The 20,838-nt window shown below is 44.2% G+C and overlaps 2 protein-coding genes across 2 annotated transcripts in view; both read right to left on the minus strand.

Moving 5' to 3' along the window:
* Positions 1-735, minus strand: part of LOC123998965 (beta/gamma crystallin domain-containing protein 3-like) — a 34,724-nt gene extending 33,989 nt beyond the window's left edge. The window contains exon 1 of the mRNA XM_046304254.1: positions 89-735. Within this exon, the coding sequence (XP_046160210.1) occupies positions 89-601 (513 nt within the window). The 5' untranslated portion in view covers positions 602-735. The remainder of the gene's footprint in view (positions 1-88) is intronic.
* LOC123998964 lies at positions 612-20,546 on the minus strand. The gene is made up of 2 exons (XM_046304253.1): positions 20,331-20,546; positions 612-3,525 (listed from the first exon to the last, which is right to left on the minus strand). The coding sequence occupies exons 1-2, from the start codon at positions 20,498-20,500 to the stop codon at positions 612-614; spliced, it is 3,084 nt and encodes a 1,027-aa protein (XP_046160209.1). The 5' UTR covers positions 20,501-20,546.
* Positions 20,547-20,838: the final 292 nt, after the last annotated feature.

The raw sequence follows: 20,838 nt of genomic DNA on the forward strand, positions 1-20,838 counted from the left end.
TACTTCTTAATGTTCTTAATGTCAGGCTGCATAATGAGCTTTTCATAAAACATTGTTGAATAGAAATGTCAGTCGCTGTTGAACCTACCATGTCGGTTGCTGTGGATGGACACTTATTATCACTGAGGCGCGGAATGAGTTCGGCATGATGTTCACCGTTGTCATCATCAGGCTCTGGCAACACTGGCGGCGCTGATTTCAAATACTGATTCATGGGCGAATCTGCAGGCTTTTGGGTGGGCAGATAGTTCACGTCCTCCATTGGATACCCTTCTCGAGGTCCCATAGTAAATGGATCAGTAGGAAGTGTCAGAGAGCCTGGGCCCTCCTGCTTGCTACTTTGGTCTCCATCCATTCCCTGGCCATCCCCCTCCTCACCCTCCGCCTGGCCACTGTTAAAGAAGTCCCATAGGGGCCGCCGTAGAGGAGGGATGAAGGGCTCCTCTAAGTCTGCATCCGTGTCGGAGTAGCCACTGGACTGCAGGCGCTCGCTGACCGACTGCAGCAGGGACAGGATGGACAGAGAGGAGGACGAGGCCAGCTGCTCCATCCCCACACCTCCGCTCAGACTCCTCAGCTCCTCTGTGGCTGGTGGCACCATGAGTCCCCTGTCATCCCGCGACAGGCCCCCCCTCCACCATTTCCTCGCTGCGGAGACTGTCTTCCTCCACGATGGGCGACAGAGAGAAGGGATAGGCCTTGGCCCGCCGCGCTGTGGGGCTCAGCATGGGGCCTGTGTCATTGACAAACACGGCATCAGTCTCCTCTTCCTCGTCGATAATGGAAAAAACGCTCACCTCCATGTCATGGAAGGCAAGCTGGGGGACTGGGAGGAGGGGGAGGAGAGGTTCCAGGGCTGGGGCTCGCCGGCCTCCCGTAGCATGAAGCCCAGCTAGCCTGCTGCTCAGGTCCTGGTGAAACCCTGCCATAGCTGCAGCTGCTGAACCTGCACCACTGTGTCCTGGTGACTCTGAGTCCTGACTCTGCTGTTGCGGAGAGACATCGCAGCGATATGCTCTCACCGAGCTCCTCTGTGGCATGTCCTCGTTACCGGAGCCAGGGGCTGAATTAGACAAAAGGCCCTCTGAGGTGCTCAGGTCCTTGGGGAGTCTCCTTGAGGAAGAAGGGTCCATGCAGATGGTGCCTGTGGGTCTGCTGTCGGCCCCATCCTCCTCACCTCCAGAGTCAGAGCCCTCTGAGACTACAGAGGCTAAGTAAGTCTCAACCAGGACAAAGCCTTGATCCCCACTGACCATAGTGCCATTCGACCCATTGGTCTCAGTCTGAGGAACATTCAGCGTTATTTCAGGACCGCTCTCTTGGTCTTCATCATGAAGAGTTATACAGGCAATAGGCCTCAACCCTTTAGCATGTCTGACTTGAGATGGTTGTAGGGAGTTTTGGGCGTGTTTTGGTCTGACTGACATAAGGTCTGTCTCAGAATTGCCCTTAGCTTCAGGTTTGGAACCTTTCCTAAGCAGATCAGTCTCAGGAAATGCTGTTTGGTTTTTGAAGGAAGTATTGTCATTCAGAGTGCTGTTGAGCTTATTAGGACTTTCAGAGTTATTGGACACAGAAACAGGACCATATTGAGCCTTACCATCTTGTTTAGGACTATGTCTATTGCTTTCGATATCATCTTTGGCTACGTGGACTACTCTGTCTCCTACCTGTGTTTCTTTAACGCCTAGCACCGCGTTACAACCATTGTCCCCTGAAGTGCCGAGCACCTGATCTTTGTTTTCATTTGTTTTCCCTGAGACAGACTCATACTTATGACTCCCTCTCGTTATTTGAATAATATCCCCACCATCACCATGGATACCTGGTTTCTCGTGGGACACTCCACCACTCAAGCGAGGCAACACATCTCCCCGGTGCTTATTGCCACTGTATTCAGATGTGATAGCACCGTTTGGCTGGGAATCCTCTTCCCCTTCCCCTTGTTGACCTTTGACCTTTACCTGGTAACCAGTGCCTGGGGTCCCCTCGGCACAGTGTTCTCCCTGTCTGTGGTCTGAGACACAGATGGTGGGTGCAATGCTCTCACAGGCCGGCCCAGGGCTGCTCCTGATGTCAGTGTCCGAGCCTGCGATAGATTCGTACCCCGAGGAGGGGGTAGACCTGGGGCCCTCCGCCAGAGGGTTAGGGTTCAACGAGAGGGTCTGTTCTGCTGGGAAGGCTGAGGGGTGTTTGTCATCACCCCTCACTGAAGGCCTTACCTCCAGGAGCTTATCCGTCTCGAAGGACTGCTCCATGCCCTCCTCCTCTCGTCCTGCGGGTAGGACCAGGTAAATCTCCTCACTGGCCTTCTGGAACGCTTCATCCCCCTCCAACTCAGAGGATTCTATTCTCTCCAGGGCCGCTAGAGCATTCCTCACAATGTTATCCACCATCATTTTAGACTCCAAATGAAGGGCCTGGCCGAACAGATCGTCTGAAGGACCAACGTCCCCCTCCTCCTCCCCTGACTCAAAGCAGTCCAGTCCAGCACCAGTGCCTGAATCCAATGCGTCCCCAGAATCGGAGTGCCTAGTTGCTGGCATGGGTCCCTGGCTTTCGTCCGCTGATGCAAGCGAGGCGGACAGTGAAATGGGTTGCGGAGCCAGCTGGCTTCCATCGACATCGGAAACAGCAGCAAGCAGATGAGTGTGCTGCGCAGTCCCCCCGGTGCCTGGCGGCTCGCTGAGCCACGCAGCAGCTACTGAAGGTGACCCAGTCTGGACACAGTGTGCAGATAAGGTTTCTGTCTGCTCACTCAGCTCTGTGTCTCTGTCCCTGTCTGTGTCCCTGTGTGTATCCTCGCTGGCCATCTCTGCATGAGTGATTCTATCCCGCGGGCTCTGCTCCCCACTGTGGGTCTCACTGCCTGCTGTACTCGTCCCGGCATCAACAAAGTCCTCTGTGGGTGCGGGAGGGGGAGGGGTGCCTGTGACTGAGCCAGCCCCAGAGAGAAAGTCCTTGGCCTGGGCTCCTACAGTAGGCAGGCCTGCCTCCCTGTGTAAAGGGAAGGCACTTTGACTCCCAGCCCTTTCTGCTGTCTGCATTGTTAGTGGAATGTGACTAGAGCCAAGTCCAGTTGGACTCAAAACAGCAGAGTCTGTTTCGGAAGTCCAAGCTCCTCTCTCATTGGTCTCTGAGGTTGGAGCTCTAATCTGATTGGTCGATATGGTCTGAATGTCATTCTGCTTTGAAATAGTGAGTTCTAAAGTGGAGGGTGTCACCCCAACCAAGGGGCTGCCCTCCCCCCCTGAGGTTGAACCCCTGTCATGCAGGGCCTCATCCCCCTCTGAGATGGGGAAGTCCACCTGCACCTGGTGCCTCTGCATCATCCTGCGTCTCTCTCTCTGGCCACGGTACGTCCTGTACGTCACCACAGGCGGACAGGCCAGGGCCAGCCGCCGCTGATGCTGCTCGTCCACCTCTGCCTCACCTTCGCGCAACGGGCCGCTGTCTGCTGCTGCTTCGCCCTCTCCGCATCCTTCCCTGTGGCCTTCCGTCTGCGTCTCCTCCTCCTCCAAGGCTCTATTCATAATGCACAGAGAAACAAGGTGCATAACAATACAGACAAGGACACACATATCACCCAGTGCTGCTTTGGGTGAGGAGAGGGGGGCTGGGTGATTCATGCATATAAGCAGTGTTGTGTAAAAAGCAGCCACTCATACAGCAGTTCAAGAACATCCTCATCAAATATTAATTGAGAGCTACTGGACAAAGATACGGCATGCCCCAGAGCAATGCATAGATCTACCAGCTTTGACACCCCCACAACCAGCACCTTTTCTGTTCCCTTCACCTCCTCCATCTTAATCCTTCAAAGGGCTTGATGAGAAATCAAATAGTACAATGCTTCAAAAAAGATAATAAATGGTGTTCAGGGGGAAAAGGCATTTTTCAAAGCTTTTACCTTCCAAACACAATTGTGCTCAGTGTTTTCAATTAGCTTCCCTGCCTGGAAACACACATCAAATAATTACAGCCTTTACAATGACCTCCCCATCCTCTTTACTAGAAAGTAGCTCATAGCTGGTCCTCACCCCAACTCGCCCCAGATGGTGTTCAACTGATACACCAACATTAGCGCTTGGCTTTGTTTAAAAAAAAATTGATTGCTGCCTGTGTTGGTGTGAGAGAAAAAAACTACTGGGGAGATAACTGCATCGATCTCCCACAAAGTAAACTAGTTATCTCATAAGGAGTGACAGTGGCTTGGATAATACAAAATGTATCTGAGATTAACTAAATAATCAATGTCAACAAAAACAGCAGGCTGGTACAACATTTTAGAGTTCAACTTATTGGATGAGTCAGCCTGAGTCATGAGGTGATGAGGTGATTTTGGTTGATTTGAGTCATGTTTTCATGATGTTACCCCTGCAACTAATAAAAAATGAATGAGGTTTATGGCCGCAAAGATCTTGTCACAATAAATCACTTCAGTGGGTTTCTACAGAATGAAAATAAGAAACCCCACATTGCAGCGAGTTCAAATAAATATATTATTATTTATAGATACTTATTTATAGATATTTCCTTGTAGCTCTATTCTTCACTATCAGTTCTTCTCCAGCTCAAAAAAAGCCTTTGGTATAACAACAACAAGGTCTGATTGGATTCTCAAGAGGACTATAAATACAGTACATTGATGAGAAGCTGATTGTTTGTCTGTAGCATTGTCTTGATGGCTGTCAGCTTTCAGGCTCCAAGGCCCCAGGGGCAGCAGTGTATCGTGCCAGCTCCCGACAGGACACAGTGTACAAACTGTGGCTTTGTTTGACGCATCATAGACAGGAGTCCAGATAGATTACTCTTCTAGACGTTGCATTAAGACGTGTGTAGGATGAGGTGTGTGGCATGGGAGAAGTGGATACTTTGGGCCAAAAACATGACTCTGTCTTTATTTGACCAGCACTATATTTCATGTCAAATTCTACCATGTATATTTACTTTTCTTTTTTGGAAAATGACAGCGGTCACACTTGTTAAAGGGCGTGAACCGCTCAAGCCACTAGACTGCAACGCGTTTTCCAATGACTATGTGACTTCATGTTGAAATGGATCTGTGGTCTGTAGAGTGCAGAGGGATAGATATCGGATAGATATCGAATCTAGTCAGTGTCGAGAAGGGAAACCAGGCTGGCTCATTCGTGCAAATGAGCCATGCTCACACTTCCTGCTCCCCAGCCAAATGGCTGAAACCATTCCAACCAGTGATGCTCTTCCTGCCCTGCCAGCATCTCGGACGCACAGGGACGAATCATTACAAACATTTCCCCTCTACATGCTGTGCTGTATGAATCAGTCTGACGACAGTGTGTGTGTGTGTGAGCACGTAAGCACGCTCTAGTGTCAAAGAATCAAGATTCCTGTGTTTCCATGCATAGCCTCCCCACCCTGACTTAGCACCAGTAACTGACTGGCTGCCAGGGGGGCTTAGCTAGAGCCAGACGCCCCCACCCACCCACCCACCCACACAATAACCAGGCACCCTAGCCTGCACTGGACAATTATCCTGCTCTCTCTGGCTTCCTGAATACACACCCAGCCTACATATTACCATGACTCAATGACAGAACTGGCGGAATCACAAGAAACCATTGTCAAAGAATGTAGCCCTGTAAAATAAGCTTCTAAATAAGCTACTAGTTCATCTCCTGCAGTAACAAGACTTTCAAAGTCATGCACAACTTTCAGAAGTCAACTGGTCTTGTGTTTTGAGTCTTGAGGTGACACAAAACATTCATTTTCAATCAAAAGTCAGCATCTACAACATGTACAGCATTGTTGCCAGAATGAGTGTGAAACATTGCAATGAAATGTTTCCCCCTCAGTTTCAGTGATTTTCATCTCACAAATATGACATACTTTGTAGGAATGTTGGAATGACCTTCAGTAGCAGCTAGATAAATTTAACATGCCTTCATGACACAAGTATACATGGGTGTCCTTCACGGTGTGTCGTGTATGTGGATTCAATAGTGTATGGACTGTGGTGCGATTGTCTGGTATGCTGTCTGCGGACTCGATGCTGCATGTCCTTTGGTGTGTGTGTGTACGCTGTGGGTTTTCTGGTCTGCTGTGGTCTGTATTTAGTTATCGGTCGGTGGCTTATCTCAAACAGCAGCTCCCCCTCAGAGAAAAACAATGTCTCTTCCTCTCTCTCTCTTTCCCCTCTAGCTCGCTCCCACTCTCTCCCTTTCATCTCTCATTCTATTTCTAGCTCATGGACATTGCGTATGTGCGATGAGGAGAATCCACTGGTGTTTGATAACTATTGGCCCAGACAGTGCTTTCCAATCCACTATTTAATCAAGTAGCGTTATTTATTTCCTTGTTGCACTCGGATGTTTCCCTCCTCTGCAAACCTTGCTGTTACATTTCCCTTCTTACATCCCTGCAGGACAAAACTCAACATCCTCCATTTAATTTATTTTCATTTCATTTGGTTCCCCAGCGTCAGCCCCAGCCGTCTGAGTGGCAACTCCACTCTCCTGTAGTTAATTGCTGTGCTATGAATATAATTGTTGTTTGGCCTACTTCTTCACCCAGCGAGTGAAAAGCAGCTTCACCTTCAATGACAATTCTGCCGGTCTATCTCGTCCCTCTCTCACTCTACACACCTCTTTCTTTTTCTCTTCCTAATATGTGTTTGGTGTGTGCAGCAAACTGTGAGTAGCATTTTTTAGTTACTTGTAGAACTTTAAGAGCTGGGATGTCTGTCGGTACAAATACCGCCCAAGCCTAAACCTATGTATACTGTATAAAAAGTTTGCAATGCACTTGACAGCATTTTCTATTTATTTATTTTTTGTTGGAATTTTACCCCTTTTTCTCCCCAATTTTGTGGTATCCAATTGTTGTAGTAGCTACTATCTTGTCTCATCGCTACAACTCCCGTACGGGCTCGGGAGAGACGAAGGTTGAAAGTCACGCGTCCTCCTTAACTATTCAAAAAATATTACATAGAAGAAGACAAATCTAGTTGATGATCACTGTTCTAGGCTATGGATGGGCGGGGCAGTTATCTTTCTAAGGAAATTAAATTCCATCCATCTGCCTTGCTGTCCATCCATATTGAAATCAACAGGCTAATGCATTTCAATGGGCACCTAATGCCTGGATTTGTTCAATAAGCCATCACTTTCACACATACTGTGTGGAAAATGTAATAGTGCAGGGGTTGGCGGTATAGTTTTGCATACCTAATAGTGTTTGATAACGAGCTTAGAGGCCAGGTGTGTGTTTGTGTCAGGGTGACGGGGAAATTTTACATTTTAATTTTACCGGCCATTTGAGAAATATACCGGATCCATATTCATTGGGTGCGTAACCCATTAAGGTGTCCACCCACAGTGTTCAAAATGACAGAAATCACATTTACATTACGGTAATTCATCTTAACAGAACATGTAACTCCTGTAATGAAGCAGACAATAAAATGTTATTTTAAAACATTTGCCAAAATGCATTTCGGGGGAAAACACCAATTCTAAACAGTGCACCTGATGTGAGTGGTACATGAATGAAATAAAAATGTCCTTAGAAATGTAGAAAGAGGGTGAATCTAAAGATGCCACAACTAGGATGGGTTGCTAATATGACTAGGATTGAGGACAACGAAAGAAAATGTATATGAAAACAAACAGAACAGGAGAGAAATGGGGAACGAGGAAGTCCTTCATAGGCAGCGTGTGTGGCAAAAGGCCGAGCTGATTATTGAGTTGAGATGTGTTTCACTAACATCCGCAACTATGTGTGAAGATAATGTGTCTTGAGTATAATTTTAAATGTTGAGACAAGAAGAAGGGGAGGGGTGATTGGCAAAGATAGCCTATAGAATTCTCTCTCCAAAATGCATGCGCTCAGCTGTCTCCAGCCAATTCTTGCACATTTATTGTTTCATTTGGGGCTCCCGAGTGGCGCAGCGGTCTAAGGCACTGTGTCTCAGTGCTAGAGGCGTCACTAAAGACCCTGGTTTGATCCCGGGCTGTATCACACAACCAGCCGTGATCGTGAGTCCCATAGGGCGGTGCACAATTGGCCCAGTGTCGTCCGGGTTAGGGGAGGGTTTTGCCGGGTTAGGCCATCATTGTAAAATAAGATTTTCTTCTTAACTGACTTGCCTAATTAAATAAAGGTTAAATAAAAAATAACTGTGTATAATTCCCCATTACATAGGTTACCAGTAGTAAATGTACCGTTAATCCCCGTCATTTGGATACATTAATATCTGTAAATTAATTGTATTATTAATTAGGCCTACAGTCATTTACCGTTTTGATTCTCGGAGTGGAAACGTTGTTTGGAGAGTTTGTCATTGACACATGTAACAGTATTACTTCTGTCCCTCTCCTCACCCCTACCTAGGCTCGAACCAGGGACCCTCTGCACACATCGACAACAGTTACCCTCGAAGCATCGTTACCCATCGTGCCACAAAAGCCGTGGCTTTAAAAAAAAATACAAAATACAAAATGCAAGCAGAAAGAAAAACAAGGTCATCAAAAACTAACACATTTATCAGTAATAAGGTCCTCAATCACCTTTCTGAATTGCCCTAGAGCAGGGGTCAACAACTAGATTGAGCCACAGGCCGTTTTTTACTTTGAGTGGATGGCCGGGGCCAGAGAATAATTACAAAAATTTTGTAGACTGCAAATTGACCACAAGAAGCCCAAACAGATATAATATTTGACTAAAACATAATAACTTCAAACCTTGCTTACATTTGGATATGATCACGTGTCCCTCTAATATGCGTAGAACTACTTGGGAACAGGTTTCCCAAATAAAAATCACTTGGTGCTGATTTCCTGGTGTTTTTACAGTTTTTTTAAATGTCCAACTGTCACACCCTGAATTTAGAGAGCTTTTTTATTTCTCTATTTGGTTAGGTCAGGGTGTGATTTGGGTGGGCATTCTAGTTTTCTATTTCTTTGTTGGCCGGGTAGGGTTCCCAATCAGAGGCAGCTGTCTATCATTGTCTCTGATTTGGAATCATACTTAGACAGCCTGTTTTCCACCCTAGTTTGTGGGATCTTGTTTTTGCATAGTTGCTGTGGAGCCTACAGAACTTTACGTTGTTTGTATTTTTTATTTTTTTGTGTCATTTGAAAATAAAGTAAAATGTACGCCTACCACGCTGCACCTTGGTCTCCTAACGACAGACGTAACACCAACAATTTTTTGTTGTTATTGGGGAGGTCAGAAACCTTGGGGGGGGCCAAATAAAACCACCTTTGGGACAAATTTGTCCGCCAGTTGGGGAACCCCGCCCTAGAGGCACCTGAACATCAAATTTAAGAATATTTTAAAGATATTTTTTTAATAAAGGTGAAAGAAAACTAAAAGCTGATTTACCTAACTCATTAGAGACAAAATTAATTTCCAGAGTTGGCCATCCCTGAGACCAGGTGTAGTAAATAATATGTGTAAAGTTTAGTAATGATGTTTGGTACAGTGGGACTTTTTGAAAAAAGGGCTTTATACAGTTGAAGTTGGAAGTTTACACTTAGGTTGGACTCATTAAAACTTGTTTTTCAACCACTCCACAAGTTTCTTGTTAACAAACAAAAGTTTTGTCAAGTTGGTTAGGTGCATGACATGTAATTTTTCCAACAATTGTTTACAGACAGATCATTTCACTTATAATTCACTGTATCACAATTCCAGTGGGTCACAAGTTTACATACACTAAGTTGACTGTGCCTTTAAACAGATTGGAAAATGCCAGAAAATGATGTCATGGCTTGAGAAGCTTCTGATAGACTAATTGACATCATTTGAGTCAATCTTGGACCTGTGGATGTATTTCAAGGCCTACCATCAAACTCAGTGCCTCTTTGCTTGACATCATGTGAAAATCAAAAGAAATCAGCCAAGACCTCAGAAAAAAAATTGTAGACCTCCACAAGTCTGGTTCATCCTTGGGAGCAATTTCCAAATGCCTGAAGGTACCTTGTTCATCTGTACCAACACTAGTATGCTATTATAAACACCATGGGACCACGCAGCCATCATACCGCTCAGGAAGGAGACACGTTCTGTCTCCTAGAGATGAACGTACTTTGGTGCGAAAAGTGCAAATCAATCCCAGAACAACAGCAAAGGACCTTCTGAAGATGCTGGAGGAAACAGGTACAAAAGTATCTATATCCACAGAAAAAGAAAGAAGAAGCCACTGCTCCAAAGCCGCCATAAAAAGCCAGACCACGGTTTGCAACTGCACATAGGGACAAAGATTGTATTTTTTAGAGAAATGCACTTTACAAAATAGATGGCACATGAGGGAGGAAAATTGTGTGGATATATTGAAGCAACATCTCAAGACATTAGTAAGGAAGTTAAAGCTTGGTCGCAAAATGTGACTTCCAAATGGACATTGACCCCCAAGCACACTTCCAAAGTTGTGGAAAAATGGCTTAAGGACAACAAAGTCAAGGTATTGGAGTGGCCATTACAAAGCCCTGACCTCAATCCTATAGAACATTTGTGGGCAGAACTGAAAAAGTGTGTGCGAGCAAGGAGGCCTTACAAACCTGACTCAGTTGCACCAGCTCTGTCAGGAGGAATAGGACAAAGTTCACCCAACTTATTGTGGGAAGCTTGTGGTAGGCTGCCCGAAAAATTTGACCCAAGTTAAACCATTTAAAGGCAATGCTATCAAATATGAATTGAGTGTTGTAAACTTCTGACCCACTGGGAATGTGATGGAAGAAATAAAATATTAAATAAATCATTCTCTCTACTATTATTCTGACATTTCACATTCTTAAAATACAGTGGTGATCTTAACTGACCTAAGACAGGTAATTTTTTACGAGGATTAAATGTCAGGAATTGTGAAAAACTGAGTTTAAATGTATTTGGCTAAGGTGTATGTAAACTTCCCACTTCAACTGTAAATGAAAACATACCAATGTATCAACCTAAGTGACATCAAAGAAGGCCAACCAATTTTCTGGTTGAGAATGCAGTGGTGAGTACTAAAATTGTTGCCCGCAGTTCGCTATGATCAACTGCATCTAACGGTTTTAATGAAGTGGCAGCTGCGTTCATATAGAGGATGTCACCATAGTATTTGACCAATAGGTACGTCAACTGAATAACCGATGTCTACTATTTAGCGAGTAGCAGGACCTATTTCTTTAGAAGAATCCTCTTTTTTTTCCCCTCAGCTTCTTAACTAACTCATCAATATGCTTTTTAAAAAGACACATTTCATCTATCCAGGTGCCTAGATTTTTGTAACCACGGACATGATCAATTTGGACAACATCCAAAGGACATATGCTTAAATCATTAGACTTATTTTTATGCGCTCTAAAGAACATATACTTAGTTTTACCAGCATTCAGTACTAATTTCAGGTCAATCAAGTTTCTGTAATTGATGAGGGCAGACTGCAGTTCAGATAGAGTCTGGTCAACTGCGGGGGCAATAGCATACACCAGCATAATTGGCATACAAGTAAGTGCTGGTTACAATATTTCTTTTTTGGAGACATTGTTAATGTAAACAGTCAAAAGTACAGGACCTAGAATCGACCCGAGGGACACCTTTTGTAATATTCCAGAAATCTGATTTAACACCATCAGTAGATATAAATTGAGTTCTATCTGTCAAGTAATTTTTAAACCAGTTACATGAAGCCTGATCTCAGCCAATTGAGGAAAGCCTCTGAATTAGCAGTGAGTGATCAACATTACCGAAAGCCTTTTACAGGTCAATGAAGGAGGCAGCATAATGTTGCCTTTTATCCATACAGTTAACCACGTCATTTATAACTAGGGATGCACTAGAGATAGTGCTATGACCTGGTCTAAAACCAGACTGGTGTACGTTTAGAATACATTTCAAAGATAAGAAAATGAATCAAGGATTCTAATATTTTAGCTAGGCAAGAAAGTTTAGAAATAGGCAGATAATTATTTAGGTCACAAGGGTCACCACCTTTGTGAAGGGGAACTACATGGGCCGCCTTCCAAACCTTGGGGATAGTACCAGATATATTCGTCAGGTTAAAAATATGGGTTAATGATTCAGCAATCAGGGGGGCAGAGAGCTGCAGCAAAAATGGATCGAGCATATCAGCTCCAGTGGATTTTTATTAACATCAATCATAAGCAAGGCATCTAGCACATCACAGATAGTAATTTGTTGAAATGAAAACAAAGATTTACTAGAGGTTGACCCGTACATTTTTCATTGTCTTTTGTCTGCTCAATGTAAGCAACGAGCATGGGTCTGGTTTCTCTGTCTTGTTAATGTTGAGGGAGCGTGCACACCTGAGCACGCATTGAAGTAGACTACCTGGCCTGCTGCACACAAATGTAGGAAAGTGCCAATTTGTTTGATTTCTGACTGTTTTAACTCACCATGTCCACCACTAATAAGCTGAGCTTCTCAGTAATTCTTTCTTCACCTCACACAGTAAGTCAACGAAGTCTGTTTTTTTGTGAATGATAGCCTAATAGTTCCTCACAGTAGGCATATTTGAAAAATCATTCCAACAATCTCCCCCTCGATAATCACCAAACCTTGGTGTGAAAAAGCAAACTATCATCTGATGATCCCATGTATCCAGTTGACACGTCATAAAATACCTGAGTAGTTAGTAGTAGAGAGATGAATGTGATTGAATTTTCATTAGTATAATTTCTAGTGTTTTTATTTGTAGGCTTTATGTATTTTTACTTAGTTAACAATGGAAGTTGTTAACTAAGTAATGTGAAAAAATAACAAACGGAAAAGTGGTGCATGCATATGTATTCACCCCCTTTGCTATGAAGCCCCTAAATAAGATCTGGTGCAACCAATTATCTTCAGAAGTCACATAATTAGTTAAATAATGTCCACCTGTGTGCAATCTACAGTAAGTGTCACATGATCTGACACACACACACACACACACACAACATCCATCTGTTCTGAAAGGCCCTAGAATCTGCAACACCACTAAGCAAGGAGCACCATCAAGCAAGCTGAACCATGAAGACCAAGGAGCTCTCCAAACAGGTCAGGGACAAAGTTGTGGAGAAGTACAGATCAGGGTTGGGTTATTTAAAAATATCAGAAACGTTGAACATCCCACTGAGCAACATTAAATCCATTATTAAAAAATGAAAATAATATGGCACCACAACAGACCTGCCAAGAGAGGGCCGCCAGCCAAAACTCACAGACCAGGCAAGGAGGGCATTAATCAGAGAGGCAACAAAGAGACCAAAGATAACCCTGAAGGAGCGGAGATTGGAGTATCTGTCCATAGGACCACTTTAAACCATACACTCCACAGAGCTGGGCTTTACGGAAGAGTGACCAGAAAAAAGCCATTGCTTAAAGAAAGAAATAAGCAAACACATTTGGTGTTCGCCAAAAGGCATGTGGGAGACTCCCCAAACATATGGAATAAGGTACTCTGGTCAGATGAGACAAAAATGTTGCTTTTTGGCCATCAAGGAAAATGCTATGTCTGGTACAAACCCAACATCTCTCATCCCCCCAAGAGCACCATCCCCAGAGTGAAGCATTGTGGTGGCAGCATCATGCAGTGGAGATGTTTTTAATCGGCAGGGACTGGGAAACTGGTCAGAATTGAAGGAATGATAGATGGCACTAAATACAGGGAAATTCTTGAGGGAAACCTTTTTCAGACTCCCAGAATTTGAGACTGGGACTGAGGTTCACCTTCCAGCAGGACAATGACCCTAAGCATACTGCTAAAGCAACACTTGAGTGGTTTAAGGGGAAACGTTTAAATGTCTTGGAATGGCCTAGTCAAAGCCCAGACCTCAATCCAATTGAGAATATGTGATATGACTTAAAGATTGATGGACACCAGCGGAACCCATCCAACTTGAAGGAGCTGGAGCAGTTCTGCCTTGAAGAATGGACAAAAATCCCAGTGGCTAGATGCTCCAAGCTTATAGAGACATACCCCAAGAGACTTGCAACTGTAATTGCTGCAAAAGGTGGCTCTACAAAGTATTGACTTTGGGGGGGGGGGGTGAAGAGCTTTTTTTGTCTTATTTATTGTTTGTTTCACAATAAAAAAATATTTTGGATCTTTAAAGTGGTAATCATTTTGTGTAAATCAAATGATAAAAACTGCCCAAAAAAATCCATTTTAATTCCAGGTTGTAAGGCAACAAAATAGGAAAAATGCCAAGGGGGGTGAATAATTTCGCAAGCCACTGTACCAGCTAATGGAAACCCTGGTGTGTGTGTGTTGTGCATAGTCATGGTCACCTCTCAGTGCTGATACACACGTGCACATCAAAGTAATCTGAGCTGATGGGCAGAGGGTAGAGATGCACTACAGGGTCCAGGGACAACGCGGTCTGTCCACCTTTGTGCCAACCTAAATAACCACAGGCTAAAAACCCTAACAGGCACTTAAATACAGCATTTAAGAGGATCATTTCAAGTCCAACATAATCTGTAAAGTTACTCCAAACTCAAGCCTCAGAGAAACCGAACATCAGGAGAGAATTTGCCTCTACCTCAAACACTCCCCAGCTCTTGTTGTGGCCTGGTATATTTGGAGACATGGGAAAAAAAATCACTCCTGGCTGATATTGACACGGACAGGGTGTTAAAACAGCCCAGAGGTCACAGACAGAGATAGGGAGAGAGAGGGAGTGAGACAAAAAGAGCGAGAGGGAGTGAGACAAAGTGAAAAAGAGGGAGAGAAAGAGAGACAGGGAGAGAGAGTGAGAGTGTCCCATGTGTGACACCCTAGCATACGCAGCCCCACACTGCCACTGTCTGTCACAGCTGTTCCTCTGAGACCCAGCTACCAAAGTGGGAAAAAACACACACATGTACACACACACGTACACACACACACACACACACACACACACACACACACACACACACACACACACACACACACACACACACACACACACACACACACACACACACACACACACACACACACACACACACACACACACACCATAGTGAATGGCAGGGACTGTGAGGGGACAAACAAACACACTAACACACCATTTTTGTTGTTATATTGTTTGTTTTTTACATTTGTATGACTGTGCTTGTCTATTAGTGTATCAGTGTTTTGATGCGTATGTTGCTTTTAGTGGACCCCAGGAAGAGTAGCCGCTGCTTCTGCAAAAGTTAATGAGGAACCAAAAAAATCTAAATAAACTGCTTCTTTCGGTCACTGACCAACAGTATTCAGGTTTGAGAAGAGTCTCCAGGAAGAATATGTGGTCCTAGCTTGATTTGTGTTCAATGGTGTAGTGACAGCTCATTGTCTACTGCTAAATAGCACGTCGCTGCTGTACTGGCAGTAGCCTCTCTTATCTATACTGCTCCCATCAGCCACTGTACCCGTGAAGCACATCCAACTGACCTTGGTAACCTATCCCTCTGAATGCAATGTGTCCATTGTTTAGACAAAGCCGTATGGATGACCGGTTAGCTACACAAATGAGTGGTTTTCTCCATGAGGGGAACCTGAGGTAACCGAGGAGGATTTGATCTAAGTGAAAGGCTCCTTCTTCTTTTAACTGGCTGAGGGTTTACATAAAGCTGCCTGCTAATCTGTTAGCATTATCCTAATATGATCCCAGAGCCCATCTCCTTTCCTTCAAGTGTAGCAGCAACCATGGGAATGCCCTAGATTTTCCAATGTCTTCATAGGTACAGATCTAGGATCAGTTTACCCTCCCCCCAAATACTAACTTGAACCATTAGGGAGGAAATGCTAAACTGATTGTAGATCAGTATCTGGTGGGACTTTGTCCTACTTCTGGTTTGGTAGCCACATGAAAGCCAGCACTGTCAAACAGTATGGGTGTCACTACACAGGCCTGTTGTATCCCAAACATTATGTGATGCCTTGAGGGTTCATTCATCCCACCATGTGATGGTGTAAGGATCCATATCGGGGATGGTGCCCGTCCGCAAGCCCCTGCCCACGCGGTGCCCAGGTGAGCTAACACCCATGCCAAGGGCCACCATAGACCTCTGGAATACAGTGCACAGTGCATTCAGGAAAGTATTCGGACGCCTTGATTTTTTCCACATTTTGTTACATTACAGCCTTATTCTAAAATTAAACTCATCAATACCTCAATGACAATACCTCATAATCACATTTACAGTGGGCTCCAAAATTACTGCCACCCCTGACTGCACAAACAATACTTAAAAAAATATAAATAATATAATTAGAGATAAACTCAAAATACCAACATGTGAGACATACTGTACTTTATTTATGTTTCAATGGAACCAACCAAAATCATACAATTATTTAATACAAAATAAATATCACCAAAATCAAGGTTTCATAATTATTGCCACTCCTCATTTAGTACCTAGTGCAGCCACCTCTGGCAAGGATAACAGCATGGTCTTTTCCTGTAATGTTTGACAAGGTTAAGGAACACATTTGGAGGGATTTTGGACCATTCCTCTATGCAGATCCTTTCAGGATCATTCTCATTCTTGGGTTTGTGCTTATCAACTGCCCTCTGCAACAGTCCACAGGTTTTCGATTAGATTGAGGTCCAGCGACTGAGATGGCCATGGCAGAACATTTATTTTGTTGTCACAGAACCATTTCTGTGTGGGTCTTGAGGAATATTTTGGGTCATTGTCTTGTTGGAAAGTCCCAGCCTTCTGGCAGAGGCAACCAGATTGTCAGCCAAAATTGCCGGATACTTGGTGGAATTCATTAATTAAAACAGCCCCAAAACATCACTGACCTACCACCATATTTCACCATGGGTATGAGGTGCCTCTCCTTGTATGCATCTCTGTCTTCAAGCCAAACATGCCGATGCTCTATCTGACCAGAGCACCTTCTTTCAGTCATAATTTAAATGACATTTGGCAAACTCCAAGCGCTCGCATCTGTGTCTTGGGGTCAGAAAGTGCTTTCTTCTGGCAACCCTTCCAAAGAGCCTGTGGTTGTGGAGGTGGCATCTGATGGTTCTTTTTGAAACCTGGTCACCCCAAGACGTCACCAACGCCTGCAATTCATTCACAGTGATTCATGGGGATTTTGTTGCTTCTCTCACCATCTTCCTCCCTATCCTGGAGGGCAAAATGCACTTGCGTCCTCTACCCATGAGGTTTTCAACTGTTCCATATCTTTTGAAAGTTTTAATAATTGGCCTGACAGTGCTCAGTGGTATAGTCAATCGTTTGTGGATCTTCTTGTAGTCATTACCAGATTTATGAAGGTCTATGACCATCTGTCTCTTTTGAACTGCCAGTTCTTTAGTTTTCTTCATGGTTGGATGACAAAGGGATATTGCATGTGTGTTACCTCATTTTTATAACCTAGTGAAACAGGAAGTGATGTAATGGCTCAATATAGTTCCTTAAGACTTAAATAAGTGGAATTTAACTCCTGGTTTAATTTTGGTAGATGTTATTTACAAAACTCTTTAAGGGTGCCATTAATTGTAAAACATTGATTGAGGACATAGATTTTTTTAAATCAGATGATTTTGGTGGGTTCCATTGAAACATTAATAAAGTACAGTATTTCTCGAATTTGGTATTTTGAGTTTCTCTTTAATTATATTGTTTATATATTTGTAAATATTGTTTGTGCATTGCCAGTTAAGGGTGCCAGTAATTCTGGAGTCCACTGTACATAAGTATTCAGACCCTTTACTCAGTACTTTGTGAAACACCTTTGGCAGCGATTACAGCTACGAGTCTTCCAGGGTATGACGCTTCAAGCTTGGCACACCTGTATTCTTCCCTACAGATACCCTCAAGCTTGATTGGGTTCAAGTCCGGGCTCTGGCTGGGCCACTCAAGGACATTCAGAGACTTGAGGTCTGAGGTCCTGAGCAAGTTTTCATCAAGGATCCATCTGTACTCTGCTTTGTTCATCTTTCCCTCGATCCTGACTAGTCTCCCAGTCCCTGCCGCTGAAAAACATCCCCACAGCAGGATGCTACCATCACCATGCTTCACCGTAGGGATGGTGCCATGTTTCCTCCAAACGTGACGCTTGGCATTGAGACCAAAGAGTTCAATCTTGGTTTCATCAGACCAGAGAGTCTTGTTTTTTCATAGTCTGAGAGTCCTTTAGGTCCCTGTTGGCAAACTCCAAGCGGGCTGTCATGTAACTTTTACTGAGGAGTGGTTTCCATCGGGCCACTCTACCATAAAGTCCTGATTGGTGGAGTGCTGCAGATGATTGTCTTTCTGGAAGGTTCTCCCATCCCCACAGAGGAACTATGGAGCTCTGTCAGTGTGACCATCGGGTTCTTGGTTACCTCCCTGACCAAGGCCCTTCTCCCCCGATCGCTCAGTTTGGCCAGGGGGCCAGCTCTAGGAAGAATCTTGGTGGTTCCATTTAAGAATGATGGGGGCCACTGTATTCTTGGGGACCTTCCATGCTCCAGAAATGTTTTGGTACCCTTCCCCAGATCTGTGTCTCGACGCAAACCTGTCTCTGAGCTCTAAGGCCAATTTCTTTGACCTAATGGATTGTTTTTTGCTCTGACATGCACTGTCAAATGTGGGACCATATATAGACAGGCGTGTGCCTTTCCAAATGATGTCCAATCAATTGAATTTACCACAGACTCCCATCAAGTTGTGAAAACATCTCAAGGATGATCAATGGAATTAGGATGCACCTGAGCTCAAGTTTGAGTCTCATAGCAAAGGGTCTGAATACTTACATAAATAAGGCGTTTAGTTTTTAATCATTATTTGCAAAAATGTCTAAAAATCTGTTTTTGCTTTGTCATTATGGGGTATTGTGTGTAGATTGATGAGGGAAAAAAATGTATTCAACCTTTCTGAACCACCCATACCGGATCCAGGATAATTGTCATCAGCAACGCTGAATAGCATAGCGCCACAGTCAAATAATATTACTAGAAAATATTCATATTCATGAAATCACAAGTGCAATATTGCAAAACACAGTTTAGCCTTTTGTTAATCCACCTGTCGTCTCAGATTTTGAAATTATGCTTTACAGCGAAATAATACAAGCGTTTGTGTAAGTTTATCGATCGCTCGACAAAACAATAAGTACACTTAGCATCAGTTAACTTGATCACAAAAATCAGAAAAGCAATCAAATTAATCGTTTACCTTTGATGATCTTCAGATGTTTTCACTCACGAGACTCCCAGTTAGACAACAAATGTTCCTTTTGTTCCATAAAGATATTTTTTATATCCAAATACCTCCGAAAGTTTGGTGCGTTATGCCCAGGAATCCACCGGTCACGACAACGCAGACAAAAATGCCAAATTATATCCATAATGTTGACAGAAACATGTCAGACATTTTTTATAATCAATCCTCAGGGTGTTTTTCAAAAATCTATTCGATAATATATCAACCGGGACAGTTGGCTTTTCACTAGGACCGGGAGTAACAATGGCCGCCTTTCTCTTTTGCACACAACTCACTCTGAGAGCCCCCACCTATCCACTTATGCAATGTGGTCATTCACACTCATTCTTCAAAATAAAAGACTGAAACTATGTCTGAAGACTGTTGACACCTTGAGGAAGCGATAGGAAAGGAATCTGGTTGATATCCCTTTAAATGGAGCAATGGGAGGCTATGGAACATGGAGTTTTCAAAATAGAAGCCACTTCCTGGTTTGATTTTTCTCAGGGTTTCACCTGCAATATCAATTCTGTTATACTCACAGACAATATTTTGACAGTTTTGGAGTGTTTTCTATCCTAATCTGTCAATTATATGCATATTCTAGCATCTGGTCCTGAGAAATAGGCCGTTTACTTTGAGAACGTTATTTTTCCAAACATAAAAATAGAGCCCCCTAGCTTCAAGATGTTAAGCAATTTCAGAATAGGGCTGTAACGTAACAAAATGTGGAAGAAGGAAAGGAGTCTGAATACTTTCCGAATGCACTGTAGATTCCAGGCCGGGCACCACTAGTGCTAATTCCTAGCAGATCCGCTAAGGCTGCCTTTGAAGTTCATACCTCTTTAAGCTCAGGCTACAATGGTAGGTTTGTCCACGGTCTTTACACTTCCTGGCTGTTGTTGTTATTGTCCCAAATCTGCTTTAAGGCGTTCAAGCGATTCGTATTACTAAACTGGATCTTAGAGAACTCAAAGTGCCGCTCCGGAAACAACCCAGGAAAGGGCGAGAAACTGAGGCTTGGGATGAACAAAAATATGGCTTGTTTGTTGTTCACATACATTGACAATTACATAGATCAACATTGAAGGGAGTTGTCTCCCTTCAACCATTACACACTCATGAATGCACACACACAAGCGCATGCAGACATAAACACAAACACACGCATGTGAAGGAAGTACAGTACTCACTGTTTCTCCAGGTCTGTGTGCGTTTGACTCCGTGTGGAAGTGGCTACACCAGGTAAGTCAGACGCTCCCTCTCTCCTGTCCTCTGTCTCTGTGTGCCGAGTGTCCTTATTTCCTGTCAGCCTCCCAGCAGAGTCACAGTGGTCCTGGTCCACCTCTGCAACACATGTCATTCCTGAGAGGTCTGGCTCAACAGACACCACTGCTAATGCTGTCTTCTCCTCCTCCTCCTCCTCCTCCTCCTCCTCCTCCTCCTCCTCCTCTTGTCCTTCTCCTCCCTCCTCTGCCTGCTGCTGTTCCTCCTGCGGCTGGGCTCCTCTGGTTGGTTCAGCCTTGAAGTGGAACAAACTCCCTAGTCTCCTGAAGAAGGCATCTAAAGGGGGAGGAGGTGTGGGAGAGCCGGGCCCCAGGGGGCTCACTGGAGAGCAAGGGGAGTCCACTGAGGGGGGCAGGACGAGGTGCTGGACCTCAGAGGACCCCCCTGTATCGTCCAATATGCTGCTGCTGCCCT

Source organism: Oncorhynchus gorbuscha, linkage group LG16 (genome assembly GCF_021184085.1).
Source record: "Oncorhynchus gorbuscha isolate QuinsamMale2020 ecotype Even-year linkage group LG16, OgorEven_v1.0, whole genome shotgun sequence".
Lineage (NCBI taxonomy): Eukaryota > Metazoa > Chordata > Actinopteri > Salmoniformes > Salmonidae > Oncorhynchus > Oncorhynchus gorbuscha.